This window comes from Eurytemora carolleeae, unplaced genomic scaffold (genome assembly GCF_000591075.1).
Source record: "Eurytemora carolleeae unplaced genomic scaffold, Eaff_2.0 scaffold1660, whole genome shotgun sequence".
Lineage (NCBI taxonomy): Eukaryota > Metazoa > Arthropoda > Copepoda > Calanoida > Temoridae > Eurytemora > Eurytemora carolleeae.
Genome location: NW_019397548.1, coordinates 2,116 through 22,636, shown reverse-complemented (window position 1 = coordinate 22,636; position 20,521 = coordinate 2,116). Strand labels below are relative to the sequence as shown.

The 20,521-nt window shown below is 31.6% G+C and overlaps 1 protein-coding gene across 3 annotated transcripts; it reads right to left on the bottom strand.

Moving 5' to 3' along the window:
- Window positions 1-6,067: 6,067 nt before the first annotated feature.
- LOC111714851 (uncharacterized) lies at window positions 6,068-18,262 on the bottom strand. 3 transcript variants are annotated; one of them, XM_023490063.1, is made up of 5 exons: window positions 18,102-18,262; window positions 16,571-16,615; window positions 15,975-16,061; window positions 7,267-7,304; window positions 6,068-6,526 (listed from the first exon to the last, which is right to left on the bottom strand). In XM_023490063.1, the coding sequence occupies exons 1-5, from the start codon at window positions 18,167-18,169 to the stop codon at window positions 6,174-6,176; spliced, it is 591 nt and encodes a 196-aa protein (XP_023345831.1). In that variant the 5' UTR covers window positions 18,170-18,262; the 3' UTR covers window positions 6,068-6,173. The 3 variants fall into 3 exon arrangements, with proteins under 3 accessions (XP_023345831.1, XP_023345830.1, XP_023345832.1); XM_023490062.1 differs by lacking the exon at window positions 16,571-16,615 and adding an exon at window positions 16,351-16,395; XM_023490064.1 differs by lacking the exons at window positions 6,068-6,526; window positions 7,267-7,304; window positions 16,571-16,615 and adding exons at window positions 13,918-14,312; window positions 15,046-15,083; window positions 16,351-16,395.
- Window positions 18,263-20,521: the final 2,259 nt, after the last annotated feature.

The window sequence follows — 20,521 nt, the reverse complement described above, 5'->3', positions numbered from 1 at the left end:
TTATACTTGTACAAACCCTCTTCCTGTGTTTACAATCCAGGGGTTTAACAGTGAAATAAAACATAGGGACTACAGAAGGACTTTAGGAGACTTCATGTAATAAAAGTGAGTTTTAGAGAGGACTACAGAGGACAAAAGATAAATGCAGAAGACTACGAAGGATTAAAGAAGGACTACAGAGGACTACAAAGGATTAGAGAGGACTTCATAAGATTGAGCAATTATTTATGGATTTCAGAGGATAAAAGATTACAAAAGAGGACAACAAAGGACTAAACAGAGTTCTAGAGAGGACTAAGGAGGACTAAATAAGAAAAAGGACATCTAGAAAATATTTTGGTGGACTTGAGAAAACAACATAGGATTTCTTAGGACTAAAGCGAACTTCCGAGTATAAAAGATGACTAGAGGGAGGACTAGAGGGAAAGGACTAGAGGGAGAACTAGAGGGAGGACTAGAGGGAGGGCTAGAGGGATGACTAGAGGGTGGACTAGAGAGAGGACTTCTGAGTTCTTGAAGGACTAAATGAAGTAAACACTGTGGACCAAAAAAATAGAGGTTATATATAGAAATTCCTGTATTTGACAACAAAGGGGACTTACCCCCCTTCCCCCCCCCCTCCGTAGAAAAAAATGCTGAAAATCAATAGAAAGGGGGGGGGGGGAGAGAGAGAAAAAATTTGCTAATTCATTCCCAAGGAAAGTTTTCAATGTTAAGTAAACTGAGTCTATATGTATACATTGTACAAGGTACATTATACAGTGAACAACTTTATAAAAAATCTTTAAGTGTATTTGATATAGTGCTTCCAGGGCGCCTATAATCGATTTTTTCGTGTATTTTGAAAAAATCGAAAATTTTTAAATTAATGTTTTAAACTTTGAACATCCATAAACCTTCCTTGGAGTCATGAGAGGTCCCAATAAAAATAAAGGCGCGATCGGTTCAGCCGTTTAGACGTTTATGGGTCACAAACAGCCAGATAATAAATAAAAAAATAATTCTGTATCAAGATTGAGTCGGATTATTTAATGATTCTAAAGATGATTTTTTATCCTTTTCTCTCTCTTATTCTAACTTGACATTAATTCGTTCATCCTTTCCAAAATGTCGTCTTCATTCCTATTTAATATTTTTATCCACTAAATCACTTATTCTCTTATAGTTTTACACACAAGTATTTTATCCTAACGTTATCTTTATACTAAACTTTCATATTTTTCTTTCAATACAGTGGTTCTCAAAAAACATCTATTCCTTTGCCCAATCTTTCCAATCACTCTAACTACTAATATAAGAACCCTTATTTTCATCCTAGCTCTTATTGATTCCTAATCCCAAATCTTCCAATCCCAAATTTCTCTACAGCTTATTTCCATCCCAATCCCAACTTCCTCTTCAGTTGATATCCTTTCCAATTCCCAACATATTTTACCTACACCCAATTGGTTCTATCTTGTTCATATACCTTATTCCCAAACCAAGCCTAATCCCAATATCTTAAACATTAGTTGATAATCGTTTGGGATCCCAATAGTTTGGATTTTATGTAAAAGTTACGACACTATAAACTTTTTATATCATGCTTCATTTATGACAAATGACAATGGACAAGAAAATATGAATTTTAGAAGTATTAGAAAGAAATAAGCCTGTGCAAAAAACCAGCCTGTGTAAATATTTTGCGCAGTATTATGCTGCCTAGCTAAAGGGGTGTTTAGATCCCTTGAAACAAAAGTTATTAATATGTTTTCATAATAGTGGATAAAAGTATTCATTTCATAGCATTGCTTTATCTTAAGATGGCGAAAGCGCTAACGTTGCCCGTGAATTTTAAAAACTGCCTGACACTCGGTAGAAAACAACCAACTGCCTGCGTAAAGATTTAACAAGAATCTTTGTTATATCTCTCTAAGTGTTTCGGTTTGGTTGGCTCTTGGTAACATACAGTTGTAAGCGATTATATCAAGACGATGTTCGATTTAAATTTTGATTTATATCAAGCTGTTAGCATAGCATGGATACACATAAAAATTGTAGTCAATAAAAAAACTTCTCTTTGATTACTTGTAAACTTGTAATTCGAAGAAAGCTTTTTAAAAATTAAAACTTAATAAAAAGTCGTCTTCATTGTATTGATATAATCAACTACCTCTGTATATTTATATATTTGCACAGCTCTCCTTTAAGAGAGAAATAATCAACAAATCTGGATATGAAATAAGAAAAGGTTATTTCACTCTCTGTCATAGTAAAACAAAAGTTGCATTAATGCTGTATTTGAAGAAAAAATTGTAATACTGAACAATGCTTAATTTGTGCCATAATCTAAATAATAAGTTAACCCAGAGTTCCATGACTTTCAAATCCAACTCCATGTCCAACTCCATGTTCAACTCCAAATCCAACTCCATGTCCAACTCCATGTCCAAAACTGCTATAACTACTGCCTCTACTACAGGTGTAATAACAACGATTGCTGGAGCATCTTTCACAGTGGCCACAGTCGTCACTATTGAAGCACTCTGCGCAGAACCGCACACTGCAGTTGTTCTGCCCTCCAGCAAAAAAATCTAAAAATTAATTTTAATTGATACACAACGGTACCATATGAAAGTTGAAACCTATATTTGATCCATAATGTGGAAGATATTGCCGATATTTAAGGTTTAAAAGAGTTTAATTCTAATATAATTACTATATGCTTTTAGCAGTAGGAATGCCCAAGTCACGTTTGTAGAGAACCCACCATTAAAAATAGTTAGTTTTCAAATTATAACCATTATAACCATATAACCACCTAATTGATCAGACAACGCTTTTATTGGAACCGTTTAAATCAGGCATTGCCATCTTTTCATGGAGGGTCACTTGTAATTACCCATACAGTCCCATTAATATTAAATTTTAAATCTTTTAAATTCAAAACTGTTATCACTTGAATAAATCAATGAAAGATAGAAATTAGAAATTTGGATATTAGCCTTTTTATTTATCTTAGATAAATATCCCTTTTTCAGAAACAATTTTAGCTTTTAATGTTGCTTTACAAACCGCCATTTTGCTTTGTGCATCATAAGTCTAAACATTTTGCAGATTTTTCTGCTCAAATGAACGGATTTCAAACAAATTAAATCGAAATTTTTTCTTAGCAAACTAAAGATTTAGATCTGCTAAAATATAAAAATATTGGGCATGATCGGTTCAGCCGTTTCGACGAATATTGGACGAAAACAAACAGACAAACCAACAGATGAACAAGCAAAATTACAGTATACAGTGAAAACCAGAAAACTCTGGAATAGGAAGTCGACTTTTAAACTCAAGGTATGACTTTTAATAGCGAAATAAACAAGAGGCACAGCAATTGTGCAGTGTAAACAGAACCATTTTATTTAATTAGTACTTTAATAACTTTCAAGTAAACATCAAATGCTCTTTAGAAGTGCTATAATGTCGCCTTCCTATTTTAAACTCCTTGGCCCCTGGTTAATTAGTTGTTATTCAATCATGGAGTCATTTTAAACAATAAAGATAAAAACTTACTTCCGATTGCAGATAGAGTATCTTCCTGTGTTAAGCATCTAAATACAAAAAATGTAAATTATTAAAGTCCTCAAAATAATAAAAAAATATATTTATCGGCTTTCCGTTTCTTTTGATTAGAAGTGCAGTAAAGGAATTTGTAATTGTATCTTTAAAGTAGGGTTTCCACGAAATGGCTAAACCTTTTGCGCAAAATTTGCGCTATTTTCGCGCATTTTTTTTTTGCGAACTTTTGCACATTTGTGTCATTTGCACATTTGTGTCATTTGCATATTTGTGTCATTTGCACATTTGTGTCATTTGCACATTTGTGTCAACGCAATGAGTTTAGCGCGGTTTTGCGCTATTGTTTTGCGCAATTTGCGCAAAACCGGAAATATTAATTTTCTTTGCGATAGTTGCGCATGAAACGAAATTTTAGTTTTGCGCAATTTGTTTTGCGTAATTTGCGCAAAACCGCAAGTTTTACGCAAAATGTAACTTTTTAGGCAAATTGTCAAAAATTGATAATATAAGCTTAGAATTAAACAACTGAAAATTTATTCCATACATAAAAAAAATATTAACATACGAGTATGATAACGATTATACTACACTCAATTGGTTACTTCCAGTTACAAAAAGTTTAAATTAAGGGACCAAAATTAATAAAATAGAAATTAGAGAGTGTGAAACTTGGCAATATTTTAATCCTATTAAATAATTTCACGTGACCTTTTATAGGGAATGACCCGAGNAGAATCTTTGCGCGTATTAAGTCAAGGTTAGAATCATCTATCAACTGAACCATCGGGGAATTTTTATGCTGGGGAGAGAGGGGGGATGGATTTTCTTCACTTTTTACAGGTTTTATACCTGAATGCCGCGCCAATGTTTTAAACTTGATGACAGCTTGTTTGCTACTAGTCTCATCTTTTCTACGAGTCTTAACCTTGCTATGAGTCTCATCTTTGCTATACGTCTGCTTCTGTTATCATCTTTGCTATGAGTCTCATCTATGCTACGAGTCTCAACCTTGCTATGAGTCTCATCTTTGCTATACGTCTGCTTCTATTATCATCTTTGCTATAAGTCTCATCTTTGCTACAAATCTCAACTATAATACAAGTCTCAATTTGCTATGAGTCTCAATCTTGCTATGAGTCTCATCTTTGCTGCAAGTCTACTACTAGTCTCATCTTTGCTACAAGTCTCAACTATACTTTGAGTCTCATCTTTGTCGCAAGTCTCAACTTTGCTACGAGTCTCACATTTGCTATTAGTCTCACCTTTGCTATATGAGTCTAATCTTTGCTACAAGTTTCAATTTTGCTAAAAGTCTCAACTTTGCTACGAGTCTCACCTTTGCTACAATCCAACTAACCAAAACCTGTGGAGAACACAAGATTATCTGGCTTATTTCACCCAAGTGACGATTTGATGATGGGTCTAGGACCGAGTTTTTACATGGTGAAAACTTGAGTTCATATCACAAGATGTAAACGGGATTTTTACACGAGAAAATTATTTTTCTTTCATCTACTTAAATTATAATTTTTATATACTGGGAAAGGGGGGGACTCGGGATATACAGTTGATTTCTGATATTTAAATATATTACAAAAAATTACTGTGTAAAAGTATATAATCATTGCGAAATGATTAGAAACTAAACATGTTAGTATACATCTTTTACAATAAACTTCTTGTTAACATGTAAAGTTTAAATGATGAATATTTAAATAGTGATGTTTTATGTCTACATAATGTTCAACTATATTGATGTATTAATAGTTACATGAAACTCTCTTCATTGCTATATCTAAAAGATAGATATTCCAAAAAGCGGTTGTTGAGAAATACAATGCAAATTTCGGTGTAAAACTTATCTATACTTTGCTCATGCTTTTTGCTTTAAAGTATCTAATACTTATGCCTGATATCCAAAAAGCCAAATGTTTAGAATTTACAGCTCAAATAGGAGCTCCTAATTTCTGTATACGCCCTTGTCAACCAGTTCTACCATGCTAATCTCATCTTTGCTACAAGTCTGAACCTTGATAAGAGTCTTTGCTCTGCGTCTCTCCTTTACTATGCGTCTCACTAACACTATAGACTACTTAATCATACACTTATTCATAAAAATTTTAGACAACCTCAAATTTACAGTGTCGCAATGGCATATAAATTTTCAAAGATGCAATGTGCTTGTTTGTAGCTTAAGTTTAATAATAGGCAAAATACTCGATTTTTTACGTGAGAGCGTGAACATCTTGGTTTGCAGTGCTGAATGTTTCGGTTTGGTTGGCTCTTGTTAACATACACACACATATATATATTCAACGGCTCTTCTTTAAGGGGAGAGACTGGCTAGACATGGTAGTTGAGCTGAAGCCTGAAAGTGCAGTATTGTGGATAATTTCTCTACAATACTGAACTTTCAGCTCAACTTCCATGTCTATCCGATCACTTTACAATAAAGAGAGATATAATTAACAAAAGAGAAAAGGTTATTTGACTCTCTGTCATAGTAAAACAAAAATAGCCCACATGCTTTATTTGAAGAAAAAATTGTAATACTGAACAATGTATAATGGTGCTATAATTCAAATTATAAGTTTACCCAGCTTCTGTGAGTTCCATGACTCTCAACTATTTCTATGTGTTCCATGAACTCCATGCCCATGATCTCCGTGTCCTCCATGATCTCCATGACCATGATCTCCATGCCCATGATCTCCATGCCCATGATCTCCATGTCCTCCATGATCTCCATGACCATGATCTCCATGCCCATGATCTCCATGCCCATGATCTCCATGTCCGTGATCTCCATGACTGCCAAAGCTAGTTGTCCCAAAACTGCTATGACTACTGCTTGTACTACAAATGTAATCACAACGATTGTTGTAGCATCTTTCACAGTGGCCACAGTCGTCGCTAGTGAAGCACTGTGCGCAGTGCCGCACATTGCAGTTGTTTCGCCCACCAGCAAAAAAATCTAATAATTAATTTTTCTTAAAGGGACTGTAAGCGTCATGTCAAGTGACACTCAATGTAAAGATGACATTGCCTGATACACAACCGTACCCTTGAAAGTTGAAACCTATATTTGATAAATAATGTGGAAGATATTCCCAAGTCACTTTTGTAGAGAACCCACCATCAAAAATAGTTAGTTTTTAAATTATAACCATTATAACCATTATAACCATTATAACCATTATAACCACCTAATTGATCAGACAACGCTTTTATTGGAACCGTTTAAATCAGGCATTGCCATCTTTTTATGGAGGGTCACTTGACATTACCCGTACAGTCCCTTTAATATTACATTTTAAATCTTTTAAATGCAAAACTGTTATTACTTAAATAAATCAATGAAAGATAGAAATTAGAAATTTGGATATTAGCCTTTTTATTTATCTTAGAAACAATTTTAGCTTCTAATGTTGCTTTACAAACCGCCATTTTTCTAAACATTTTTCAGATTTTTCTTCTTAAATAGATGAATTTTGAAATTGACTTTTTTCATTAAACTTTAGATTGCGATCTGATTAGATATAAAAATATTGGGCCTGATCGGTTCAGCCGCTACGACGAATTTTGGATGAAAACAAACAAACACACAAAACAGATGAACAAGCAAAATAATAAGAAGTAGCTGAAACATCTGTTTAACTCCTGGGCCCTTGGTTACTTTGTTATTATTTTCAAAAATAAGGATAAAAAACTTACTTCCGATTGCACATAGGCCATCTTGCTGTGTTAAGCATCTAAATACAAAAAATGTAAATTATTAAAGTTTCAATAATGTCAAATAATAAAAAACACCGAGAAATATTTATCGTCTTCCTTATTCTTTTGAATTTGTATCTTTAAATCTAGCTGTAACTTTAAATATAAACTTTAAATCTAATTGTAACTTTAAATCTAATTGTAACTTTAAATCTAATTGTATCTTTAAATCTAATTGTAACTTTAAATCTGATTGTAACTTTAAATCTAATTGTCGCTTTAAATCTAATTGTAGCTTTAAAAAAAGATTTTAATGAAAGTCGACTTTGCGATCAAACTCAGTGATTACTGATTATACATCGTAAAAACGTTTTATATATCTCAAATGAATCCTGAAGAATTTTTCCACAATACTGCATACTCAGTTTACTACAATACATAGGCGGTCACTCCCTTTAAATCTAATTGTAACTTTAAATCTATTTGTGACGTAGAATTTAAGTTTATTTTTATATCCAAGCCTTCCAGAAGTTAGGTATTTGTGGCAAAAGAAAAGGTATAATTAATTCTTTTTTAAACAATAAAGATAAAAACTTACTTCCGATTGCAGATAGAGTATCTTCCTGTGTTAAGCATCTAAATACAAAAAATGTAAATTATTAAAGTTCTCAAAATAATAAAAAAAACACCGCGATATATTTATCGGCTTTCCGTTTCTTTTGATTAGAAATGCAGTAAAGGAATTTGTAATTGTATCTTTAAAGGGAGTGACCGGCTATGTATGGTAGTTGAACTGAGTATGCAGTATTGTGGACAAATTCTTAAAGATTCATTGAGACATACATAACTATTCTACGACGTATATTTATATTTAATCGCAAAGTCGACTTTTTTAATTGTTAAACAATGACCATGAAAAATAAAGTAAAAATTATACAGTAAAGTAATAAAATGGTTAGGAACATATTTTTCAAAAGAAACTTGTCAATAAATCGATGCTAGAATCAATTATTTCGTTTTCATCATAATATTGAATTTCTTATTTTGTTTAAATTTGTTCGCAGATTTCTACAAATTCTTGAAATGTCGTCTTTTCAATAAAAATTCCAGAAAATCTTTGTGAATAATGAGAGATTATATAAACTAATAATTGAATAAGGTTACTTACTTTCGATAATAAGCGTTAATTTTTATTTTCTCAACGTGTTCCTAAACAGCTAATACGTTTACAGTAGAATTTTGTTACATTTTTTGCTTGTTATTTTATAATAAAAAAAAACGATTCTCAAAACGTATCCACCCAAAAAGATTATTATGATAGTCGACTTTGCGATCAAACTCAGTGATTATACATACGTAAAAACGTTTTACACGTCTCAAATGAATCCTGAAGAATTTGTCCACAATACTGCATACTCAGTTTAACTACCATACATAGCCGGTCACTCCCTTTAAATCTAATTGTAACTTTAAATCTATTTGTGACGTAAAATTTAAGTGTGATTTTATATCCAAGCCCTTCAGAAGTTAGGTTTGAGAAGAAAGGAGAGGTATAGTTAATTCTACAAATTAAAAAAAACTTAATCTAATAAAATTTAAAGTTTAGGACGACACTAATCATTAATTATGATATTTATTGGTTAACATTCTTGGCAATCATGAAAATGTAAATATACTGAAAGAAAACGTTTGTTGTTCAGTATTAACCAGAAAACGATAAAATATGAAGACGACATTTTATCAATTCTCAAGTGTATACATGGTGCTGTTAAACAAAGCAAATAGTTTTACTGGATACTTATTAAATCATTAAACTAGTGAAATGGGTCTGTTTACAGTGCACAATGACTCAGTGGACTTTTTAAAGTCATAACTTGATTCTAAAAGTCGTCTTCCCATTTCAGTGTTTTCTGGTTATCACTATAGCCATAGGAATCATGAACATGTAAATTTACTACAAAGACACTGTTATTGCAGCTATACAAAATATCTTAATATTGAAATTTATAAAACCAAAGTAAAGATCTGTGTTCATTTTTCCACTTTTTTATTAAAAAAAAATATACAATTGACTTTTTATTTACTTACTTTCCACCAAGGTTTTCCCTTCTAGTCTCACATGTTTGTATTTTTAAACCAAAAAGATCGAAGCTACCCTCGCACACTTTGTAACCCCTGAATATACAATTATTATTTTTATCATTATTAATATTTGGTAATAAATGAAATAATAATAAATTTATCATTTGTACTACTTTATTGCAATTTTTTTTTACCGAAAAATTGGAGGACATTCCGTATCAGATTTACACTGCTGTTCACTAAAAATATTGTAATTAATCTATATAATAAATTTTTTTTTGGTACTGCGGGGGTAAAATTTAATAAAAAATTCTTTTTTTTAAAATACTTTTTTTCAAAAAACAATCTTTTTTAGTCTGATTTTTTTAATTTAGTTCACACCTGGCACTCCAGCTAGTAATTAATAATAATTAAGATATTTTTAGAAAATAATTTAGAACCCATCATACATTTTAAGGATTTTATGACCCCACCCCTCCCCCAGCTTCACAAAAAATATACATTGCTTGGCCTGCAGAAATTATCTAAGCTTATCATTTTAACCCTAAATTTAAAACATATAGTTAAAAGTATATTTTTGGGCATTTTTTACTTTTTTAACAACCTCTGCAAGACTTTTGTCTTGGACACCTCTAAAGTACCNTTCTTGGGCTAAAGACGGAACAATAATTATTGATTTTCTAAATTTTTTAACGGATTTTCAAGAATACATAAACATGTATAGATATATATTAGCTATTAAAATTTTTTTCTATCTTTTATTAATTCCAAGGGCAATGCCGGGCCTTTTAGCTAGTACCTAATAAAGAAAGCCGATGTAGAATAAAACTGAAAACACCAAACTGAAAACACTAGATTAATAAACATCTTCTCTCTATGGAGCACAAGCGTGCACTCTGATAAAACCAAAAGTGTTAACCCAAGGTCAGCCGCGCACAGAATCTTTGTGCGTGTATTAAGTCAAGGTTAAAATCATCTATCAACTAAACCATCGGGGAACTTTTATGCTGGGGAGAGAGGGGGGATGGATTTTCTTCACTTTTTACAGGTTTTATACCTGAATGCCGCGCCAATGTTTTAAACTTGATGACAGCTTGTTTGCTACTAGTCTCATCTTTTCTACGAGTCTTAACCTTGCTATGAGTCTCATCTTTGCTACAAATCTCAACTATAATACAAGTCTCAATTTGCTATGAGTCTCAATCTTGCTATGAGTCTCATCTTTGCTACAAGCCTCAACTATACTTTGAGTCTCATCTTTGTCACAAGTTTCAACTTTGCTACAATTCTTAATTTTGCTACCAGTCTCAACTTTGCTACAAGTCTCAACTTTGCTACGAATCTCAACATTGCTGGGAGTCTCATCTTTGCTACGAGTCTCACCTTTGCTTAGGGTCTCAACTTTGCTGCAAGTATCAACTTTGCTACAAGTCTCAACTTTGCTGCAAGTATCAACTTTGCTACAAGTCTCAACTTTGCTATAAGTCTCAACCTTGCTACGAATCTCAACATTTCTGGGTGTCTCATCTTTGCTACGAGTCTCACCTTTACTTAGGGTCTTAACTTTGCTACAAGTCTCAACTTTGCTACAAGTCTCAACTTTGCTACAAGTCTCAACTTTGCTACAATCCAACTAACAAAAACCTGTGGAGAACACAGGATTATTTGGCGTATTTCACACGAGTGACGATTTGATGATGGGTTTATGATCGAGTTTTTACACGGGGAAAACTTGAGTTCATATAACAAGATGTAAACGGGATTTTTACACGAGAAAATTATTTTTCTTTCATCTACTTAAATTATAATTTTTATATACTGGGAAAGGGGGGGACTCGGGATATACAGTTGATTTCTGATATTTAAATATATTACAAAAAAAAACTGTGTAAAAGTATATAACCATTGCGAAATGATTAAAAACTAAAATTTATTTCTACATAATGTTCAACTATATATATTGATGTATTAATAGTTACATGAAACTCTATTTATTGCTATATCTAAAAGATAGATATTCCAAAAAGCGGTTGTTGAGAAATACAATGCAAATTTCAATGTGAAACTTTTCTATACTTTGTTTATGCTTGTTATAATTTGAAAAATTTATGTCACGTCAGTTAATATATTTCATTTTACTACAATAAACTTTTAGTTTCTAAAAAATGAGCAGAGACACCAAGTGTTGTGGTTTTGCAACTCTATTAAAAATGAAAAATCTCGTATATTTTACACGTGATATTTCCAAGAATTAAAATCTAGATATTCTGGCATTACATGAATAACACGTTGGGAATATGCGAGATCTTGCACTGGTATCTTTGCTACGAGCACAACATGTGAAAAAATTGAACTAGATTTATCTCATATATCTTACACGTGATAATTACGAGAATTAAAATCTAGATATTCTTGTGTTTAATACTATTGGAATATGCAAGATTTTGCACTGGTAGCATTGCTACGTTCATGTGAAAACATGTGAAAAAACGACGGGATATTTCTGCCTTTTTTACCCGTGCTTTAATCAAGATGAATCTTCAAAATTGGGAAAAGTAGATATACCAAGAGTATAACACAGGGAGAGGCCGTAAAATAATTACGTGAATTATCAACCAGTTCTCAACCATGCTAATCTCGCTAAAAACCTTTTTTTCCTTTTTTGGGGAATGGGCAAAGAGAATAAAATATATATTAGAGCGGAATTTAGAAAATCCCTCGGTATGAATTTTGTCAGTCTTTTTCAGCCTCAAAGGGAGTTCAAAATGTTCAATTCATGTAAATGTTCACAAATTATATGCAGTAGAGTACATTAATACAGTATGTTCCCTAGACTATCCATTTCAATTTCGAAGTTTTTAAAGCTGTTAAATAAACTTTATAAAATAAGTTAGGTGAATAAAAAACATCATTTGATTTATAGTTATACCGGAAAATCATCGTTTGTAAAGTGAAAGGCATAGAGTCTATGTGAAATGATCATTGGTCAATTATAAAACCAGCCTATTTCATAATTTGGTTTTCTTTTAATATTAATTTTAGATTTTCTATAAAATGATGTTACAGGGCTTTTTACAGCTCACAAGCGTAGAAAATCCTTCCCCCCCTTTCACCAACTAGAAAGATAGATAGATAAATAAAGTTTATTGCTAAAATACATGTATCCTGTGTACAGAACGAGTTTACAATTACAAATTGATTATTATAATAACAGTACAAGTATAAAACAATTAGGTGGAAAATAGCTCTTAACTACCAACTAATCTTAATAATGACAACAAAAGATTTCAATGAAATAGATTTAAGGGGAACTATTTAGATATCAGGGTGTGATTTTATCTTATGCAAAATAGTTTATACATTTATTAGAATAACTAGAGTTTAATGTAATTTTCTGATATATACATAAGAAATATTAAAGCATATTAAACATATCATGAATAGCAATTCGGTTTATAACACATTGTCCTATAATTTTCAAAAAGAGAATTTAGTAGTCTATTTTTAAATATACTTAGAGAGTTGCTTCTTTTTTATCTTAAGAAGAGAGCTTGATGGTAAATACATTTTAAAAATGTTTTCAAAAGATGCAGGAAGAAGTTTATGTGTATATTTATACATAAATATAGCTTGGTTAAAGTCTACCAGATCATTAAACTTTAGAATCTTATACTTAAGGAAAAAAGGATCACTATGAGACGTGGCTTTTGAGTTATCAATTAATCTTATTGCGCTTTTCTGTAAAATGTGAATTTGTTTCATTTCTGAACATTTGTTTCTTCCACAGGCTAAAATTTTAAATGGTTAGTTTAATATTAGTAGGAAGAATATTTTTTACCCTTGACAAAGCAAAAACTGCTACAAGTCTCATCTTTGCTACTAGACTCATCTTTACTACGAGACTCGAGAGTCAAACTTGCTTCAAGTCTCATCTTTGCTACAAGTCTAATCTTTGCTTTGAGTTTCATCTTTGCTTTGAGTTTCATCTTTGCTACAAGTCTCATCTTTGCTACAAGTCTCATCTTTGCTTTGAGTTTCATCTTTGCTACAAGTCTCATATTGCTACTAGTCTCATCTTTGCTACGAGAGTCCAAATTGCTACAATTATCATCTTTAATTGCTAAATGTCTAAAATTTGATAAAAGTCTCATCTTTGCTATGCATCTCTCCTTTCCTACGCGTCTCTAGCACTATAGGCAACTTAATCATACCTCAAATTTACAGTGTTGCAACGCCTTGGCCTTTTGGTCTACTTTACCAAGTTACTTACACTTTTTTGTAGCTTTAGGCAATATAAATTTTCAAAGATGCAATGTGCTTCTTTGTAGCTTAAGTTTAATAATAAGCAAAATACTCGATTTTTTACGTGAGAGCGTGAACATCTTGGTTTGCAGTTCTGAATGTTTCGGTTTGGTTGGCTCTTGGTAACATACCCACACACACATATATATATATATTCAGCTCAACTTCCATGTCTTGCTGGACACTTTACCTTAAAGAGAGAAAAATTAACAAATCTGGATATCAAGAGAAAAGGATATTTTACTCTCTGTCATAGTAAAACAAAAATAGCCCACATGCTTTATTTGAAGAAAAAATTGTAACAATAAACAATGTATAATGGTGCTATAATCTAAATTATAAGTTAACCCAGCTTCTGTGAGTTCGTGACTTTCAACTATTTCTATGTGTTCCATGAACTCCATGCCCATGATCTCCATGTCCTCCATGATCTCCATGACCATGATCTCCATGCCCATGATCTCCATGCCCATGATCTCCATGTCCGTGATCTCCATGACTGCCAAAGCTAGTTGTCCCAAAACTGCTATGACTACTGCTTGTACTACAAATGTAATCACAACGATTGTTGTAGCATCTTTCACAGTGGCCACAGTCGTCACTAGTGAAGCACTGTGCACAGTGCCGCACATTGCAGTTATTCCGCCCTCCAGCAAAAAAATCTAAAAATTAATCTTTCTTAAAGAGACTGTAACCATAATTTTAAATGACACTTCATGTAAAGATGACAATGCCCGATACACAACGGTACCCTTGAAAGTTGAAACCTTTATTTGATTAATAAAGATCTCTTATGTCACTAAGCATTTAGGGCGCTTCGCGTCCCTTTTTCTACAAACAATTTTAGCTTTTAATGTTGCATAAGTCTAGACATTTTGCGTATTTTTCTGCTTAAATGGACGGATTTATCAAAAAAAAAAATTAACATTTTTTCTCAGCAAGCTTTATAGATTTCGATCGGCAAAGATACAAAAATATTAGGCCCGAGTATGAAATAGAACTGACTCGGTCCGCCCTACTATATGATTATACATGCTTTGCAGACGGTACTCCATTTTTATATGAAATATTCAGAATAGGTTTTTGTATACGCGGTAATTGTACATTAGACAAAAATGTCTTATACAAATGAAGTACCGTCTGCAAAGCATGTATAATCATATGGTAGGGCGGGCAGCGTCAGTTATTCTCCCTTCTATTTCATACTCCTTGATTGGGTCTGATCGGTTCAGCCGCTACGACGAATTTTGGATGAAAACAAACAAACACACACAACAGATGAATAAGCAAAATGATAAGAAGTAGCTGAAACATCTGTTAAACTCCTGGGCCCTTGGTTACTTTGTTGTTATTAACCATGGAGTTATTTTCAAAAATAAAGATAAAAAAACTTACTTCCGATTGCACATAGACCATCTTGCTGTGTTAAGCATCTAAATACAAAAATGTAAATTATTAAAGTTATTAAATAATAAAAATACCGAGAAATATTTAATATTTATCGTCTTATTCTTTTGAATTAGTAATTGTATCTTTAAATCTAATTGTAACTTTAAATCTAATTGTAACTCTAAATCTAATTGTAACTTTAAATCTAATTGTAACTTTAAATCTAATTGTATCTTTAAATCTAATTGTATCTTTAAATCTAATTGTAACTTTAAATCTAATTGTAATTTTAAATCTAATTGTAACTTTAAATCTAATTGTTACTTTAAATCTAACTGTAATTTTAAATCTAATTGTAACTTTAAATCTAATTGTAACTTTTAATCTATGTTTAGCTTTAAATCTAATTGTAACTTTAAATCTAAGTGTAGCTTTAAATCTAATTGTAACTTTAAATATAATTGAACCTTTAAATCTAATTGTAACTTTAAATCTAATTGTAACTTTTAATCTAATTGTATCTTTAAATCTAAATGTAACTTTAAATCTAATTGTAACTTTAAATCTAATTGTAGCATTAAATCTAATTGTAGCTTTAAAAAAAGATTTTAATGAAAGTCGACTTTGCGATCAAACACAGTGATTACTGATTATACATCTTAAAAACGTTTTATATATCTCAAATGAATCCTGAAGAATTTTTCCACAATACTGCATACCCAGTTTAACTACAATACATAGCTGGTCACTCCCTTTAAATCTAATTGTAACTTTAAATCTATTTGTGACGTAGAATTTAAGTTTATTTTTATATCCAAGCCCTCCAGAAGTTAGGAATTGTAATTGAAGAAAAGTTTTAAAACAGAAGTAAGTTAAGTGTGCTTTTTTCACTTTTTATAAAAAAACAATTTATTGGACTAATTTAATTTACTTACTTTCCACCAAGATTTTGTCTTCTAGTTTCACATGTTGGTATTTTTAGACCAAACAGATTGAAGTTACCACTGCACACACTGTAACCTCTGAATATTATAATTATTTTTATCATATTTTATTTATTTTTTTTTAGAAAATAAAGCTTTTCTCTTATATATATATGTATATATATGTTAGCTAGATTGCTGGAAAACTGCTGAATCAAACTGGCTGAAATAGTTTAAAGCAACCCTTACGTACCCTTGGGATAAAATATTGTTTTTTTTTAAAATTCGAAAAAAAGAATTCCTAAAAAAGTGTTTGTAAAATTACCCGGGCACTTTAGCTTGTTTATTTTTAAGTTATCATTTGAACTGTATCGCAAAGTTTTTTTACCGAAAAATCGGAGGACATTCTGCATCAGATCTACACTGCTGTTCACTGCAAATATTAAAATTAATCTAAATAATAAAGCTTTTCACTTTTTAGAGAGAACTCATGCTGGTGATAACATGGACTGAAAAAATAGTTTAAAAAGTGTTTGTAAAATTACCCGGGCACTTTAGCTTGTTTGTTTTTAAGTTATCATTTGAACTGTATCGCAAAAAATTGTTACCGAAAAATTGGAGGACATTCTGCATCAGATCTACACTGCTGTTCACTGCAAATATTTAAATTAATCTAAATAATAAAGCGTTTTTACTTTTTAGAGATAACTCATGCTATACCCTGGGGATAACATAGACTGAAAAAATAGTTTTTTTGAATCATTTTTAAAATTAGTTTTTCAATTTATTTTTTAAATCCTTATTTTTCAAAATTCGGAATTTTTATTTTATTTCACGGGCAACGCCAGTCACTTCAGCTTGTAATTAATATTAATAAAGATATTTTTAGAAAAATATTACTTGTGTTGTGACTGGGAGGAAAAAGGGATTAAAACCTTCAGTGTACATATTTATTAAAATGTCTTTAAAACTAATCATAATATTTATTTTAAAACTTCCTGTGGGGAAAATTAAATTCATAAATGTTTAACTCATAAACTTTTGTTAATAACTAACAAAAATAAAGACAGAAACATGATTTTGAGTTGAACAAAAAACTATTTTTTTTGCCATATCTAAAACCGTTCAAAATGTTGTTTTACATGATGATAAGTGCATGGACCGTATTTAACAGATTGAGATAAAAGTTTTATTTTCCATTTGTAAAGTGACACTTGAATGATAGAAAAGAGGCCTTGCTGTGAATCTAAAGTAAGAACCAGAAAACTGTAGAATAGGAAGACGACATAAAACCAATACTGAAGTGCATTTGATGCTTTCATACAGCAAATAGTAAGTTATTAAATCACTAATTAAGTGAAATTGGTTTGTTAACACTTACATTTACTGTGCCTCATGTTCATTGGACTATTTAAAGACATAAAAGTTGACTCTCTATTCCAGAGTTTTCTGGTTATCACTGTAAGAGGTATTTTGTTTACTCTCAGGAAAATTACCTTACATTGAGACAAGTGGCATATCTGATTCACAACAGTACCATAAAGAGCTAAGTATGATAATGAACTAATGAAAGATTCATGTTTTTAACTTTGAAAATTGATTAATTTCAATTTTGTTTTATCGGAGAACTTACTAGCACATCTTTGCTTTAGAAACACCAAGAAATTGTATGAATTTAACACTTTTTCAGCCTGAAATGGTTAATTAATAGAGAGGATAAAGGTCTAGACAGTACTATTGTGAATCCTGCATTCCTCTTTTGAAATGGTTAATTAATAGAGAGGATAAAGGTCTAGACAGTACTATTGTGAATCCTGCATTCCTCTTTTGAAATGGTTAATTAATAGAGAGGATAAAGGTCTAGACAGTACTATTGTTAATCATGCATTCCTCTCTTGAAATGAAAATTACAACACCAGCGACCAGAATTTTAAATAAATTCTATATTATAAAGCTCTTCTCTCATAGGTATACTTATGTTAGCTACAGTTTACCACACGGTTGAACCAAATTGGCTGACATTTTTTTAGGGAACCCATGGGTACACTGGGGGTAACATAGGCTAAAAAGCTCGATTTTTAAAAAAAAAATCTTTTGTAATTTAATTTCATGGGCAACGCCGGGTACTTGAGCAAGTACCTAATAAAGAAAGCCGATGTAGAATAAAACTGCAAACACCAAACTGAAAACAATAGATTTGTTAACATCTTCTCTCTCCAGAGTTCAGGCGTGTACTCTGGTTAAACCAAAATACACAAAATCTTAGCAACAGAGAAAGCGTAAACCCTGGGTGGAAGGGAACCCACCGCCGCAACGAGCCTCTCAGATTTGTTATCCAGCACTGAGCCTCCGTTATGAAATACAAGTTATAAACTAAAACTTCAAAAGTTTATACGTGAAAAGGAATTGTTATTAAGAAGGCAAATTGAATTCGATTTGATTTTTTAAAATAATTGATTTAAGCGATATTCTTTTTTTGTAAATTGTTTATGTTTAGATAAATCTCATTATGAAAAATTATTGTTTTTAAGAATTATCAAAAGGAATTGAATTCTTTCAAAAAAATCAAACTTTCTAATTTCTATATATTTGCAACCTGCTGGTGTTATATGCCTCTGACATTTTAAATTTATTTTATTTGGAAAAACAGAATTCATAGTTTAAAATATTTAAAACATTTACGATATTGGGTTGCAAAGATATTGAAATTAGAAAGCTAGAGTTTGTGGCAAAGACTCAACTTCTTTAAAAAAATCGAATTCCTTTTAGAATTCTTCCTTATCGCGTTAAACACTTTTGAAGTTTTAACGTTAAATTTGTACTGTAAAGTGGAGGCTCGGTGCTGCATGGCAAATCTGGGAGGCTCATATCGGGCGGGGGTTCCCTCCCTCCTTGCCCTAGGTCAGCGGTATACATAATCTTTATGAATGGAGATGAATAATCTATCAACTCAACCGTCGGGGAACAATTTTTATGCTGGCTGGGCTTTCCTAATCTCTAAAAAATAGGTACCGAGTGTCCCAAAATAAAAGATAGGTACCGGATGACCCAAAAGAAATAAAAAATAGGTACTTTTAATTAAATCAAATCATTTATTTTACAATTTAAGATTGCGAGTAAAATATGTACAATGTTAAGAGAAAAAAAATCAGATCCGCAGTAGTAGTAAAAGTATTTTATTTTTATTTGATGACAACTTGACACTTATCTTTCAACTAGGGATGGCAACTTGACACTTATCTTTCAACTAGGGATGACAAACTTTTATTTGTCTAAAGAGACTCTACGTTTAATTCCAAGACCCTACATCTGTAAGTTGGAGAGGTTGAAGAGCAGAAGAGGAATCACGTAGAACATTTAATTTTACTTAATAGTGCTTGATAATTTGAAATAAACCTAAGAGTTTGTTTAATATTACGAATATAATGGGATAAAGATAGCGTAATTTTAAACAACATTTTAGTAATTTCGATCTTTTTGTAACAATAAACGCAGTATGGAAAATGATAATAATAGGGGTTTGAGGATAAAATAAAGGGGGGGGGGTTTGAATAGTTTTGCCCCCCTTCCTTCTATTGAAAATTGTTAAAGATGAGAAAAACATTTATTAGTGCTCTGTAGGTCTCAAATAGGAACACTTTATTTCTAGTGGGACAAAGCATCCTTGCCCCCCCCCCCTCTCTCTTGTTCCTCCCTGAATGATAATCTAACGCTGTTGCGTGGTACAGAGCTTCCCATATCATATTAGATTATCTCCAATCTTTAACACCAAAATAAACCTTAATACTCGAAAAACTTATCATTTTCCGCAAGAAAATTCTTATATAAGGCTTATATTATTTTTCAAAATGATTCATTCTAATCAAATTTTCTAATTAGTCCCGAAAATCGTGATTTAATTTTAGTAAATTCCAGTTTTTTAGAGAACGGGACAGAGTAAGCAAAAATACGAAAAGTGGATGACGTGACTTAAAACCATTTTTATAACACCCTTTACAATATTTTCATAAAGCTCTTGACGATTAAATGATCGTTCACATTGTTCACATTTTTAAAATTGTTCAATCACAAACGAACTAATATCGTTTACAAACGTTCACAGTTTGTAATTGTTTACACAATCTAAAAATGTTCAGAATCATTTACAATTTCTAATTATGTATAATAATTTTTAGCCAACTAAATATAGTTCAAGCTAAAAAGTGCTACTTCTGCTGCTAGGATGTACAAAGTTCACAAATAGGGAGTTGTCGATGAAACATTTTCTCTAAACTGCCGTTTTAACCTTCAAAAGCAGACCTAATATACGAAAATGTGCTCGGTCTCCTTTTCAAAGATTTTAAAAAAATTCGAATTATAATTAAATTTTTACGTTTTATACGACTGAATAGAATAAATGGCTCAAAGAAGTTCGTAGTAAGATTTTGATTCTACTGGAGACCAACCGGAGGGATTTTATTTTCACTGGAGGGGTTTGAAAAAATGCTTTTTACAATTTAAAACTTTACGCAGGGTGATTTACATTCCACTAGAGGGATTAAGATATCTTTTCAGGGGGG

Bases quoted from the DNA above. Each gene is read 5' to 3' on its own strand.
- LOC111714851 (XM_023490063.1), bottom strand. From the start codon at position 18,169: ATGTTAACAAATCTATTGTTTTCAGTTTGGTGTTTGCAGTTTTATTCT. The intron at 7,305-15,974 runs GTAAGTAAATTA...TTTTGTATTTAG, and splicing joins AGACAAAATCTTGGTGGAAA to ATGCTTAACACAGCAAGATG. The intron at 6,527-7,266 runs GTAAGTTTTTTA...ATTAATTATTAG, and splicing joins TGGCCTATGTGCAATCGGAA to ATTTTTTTGCTGGTGGGCGA.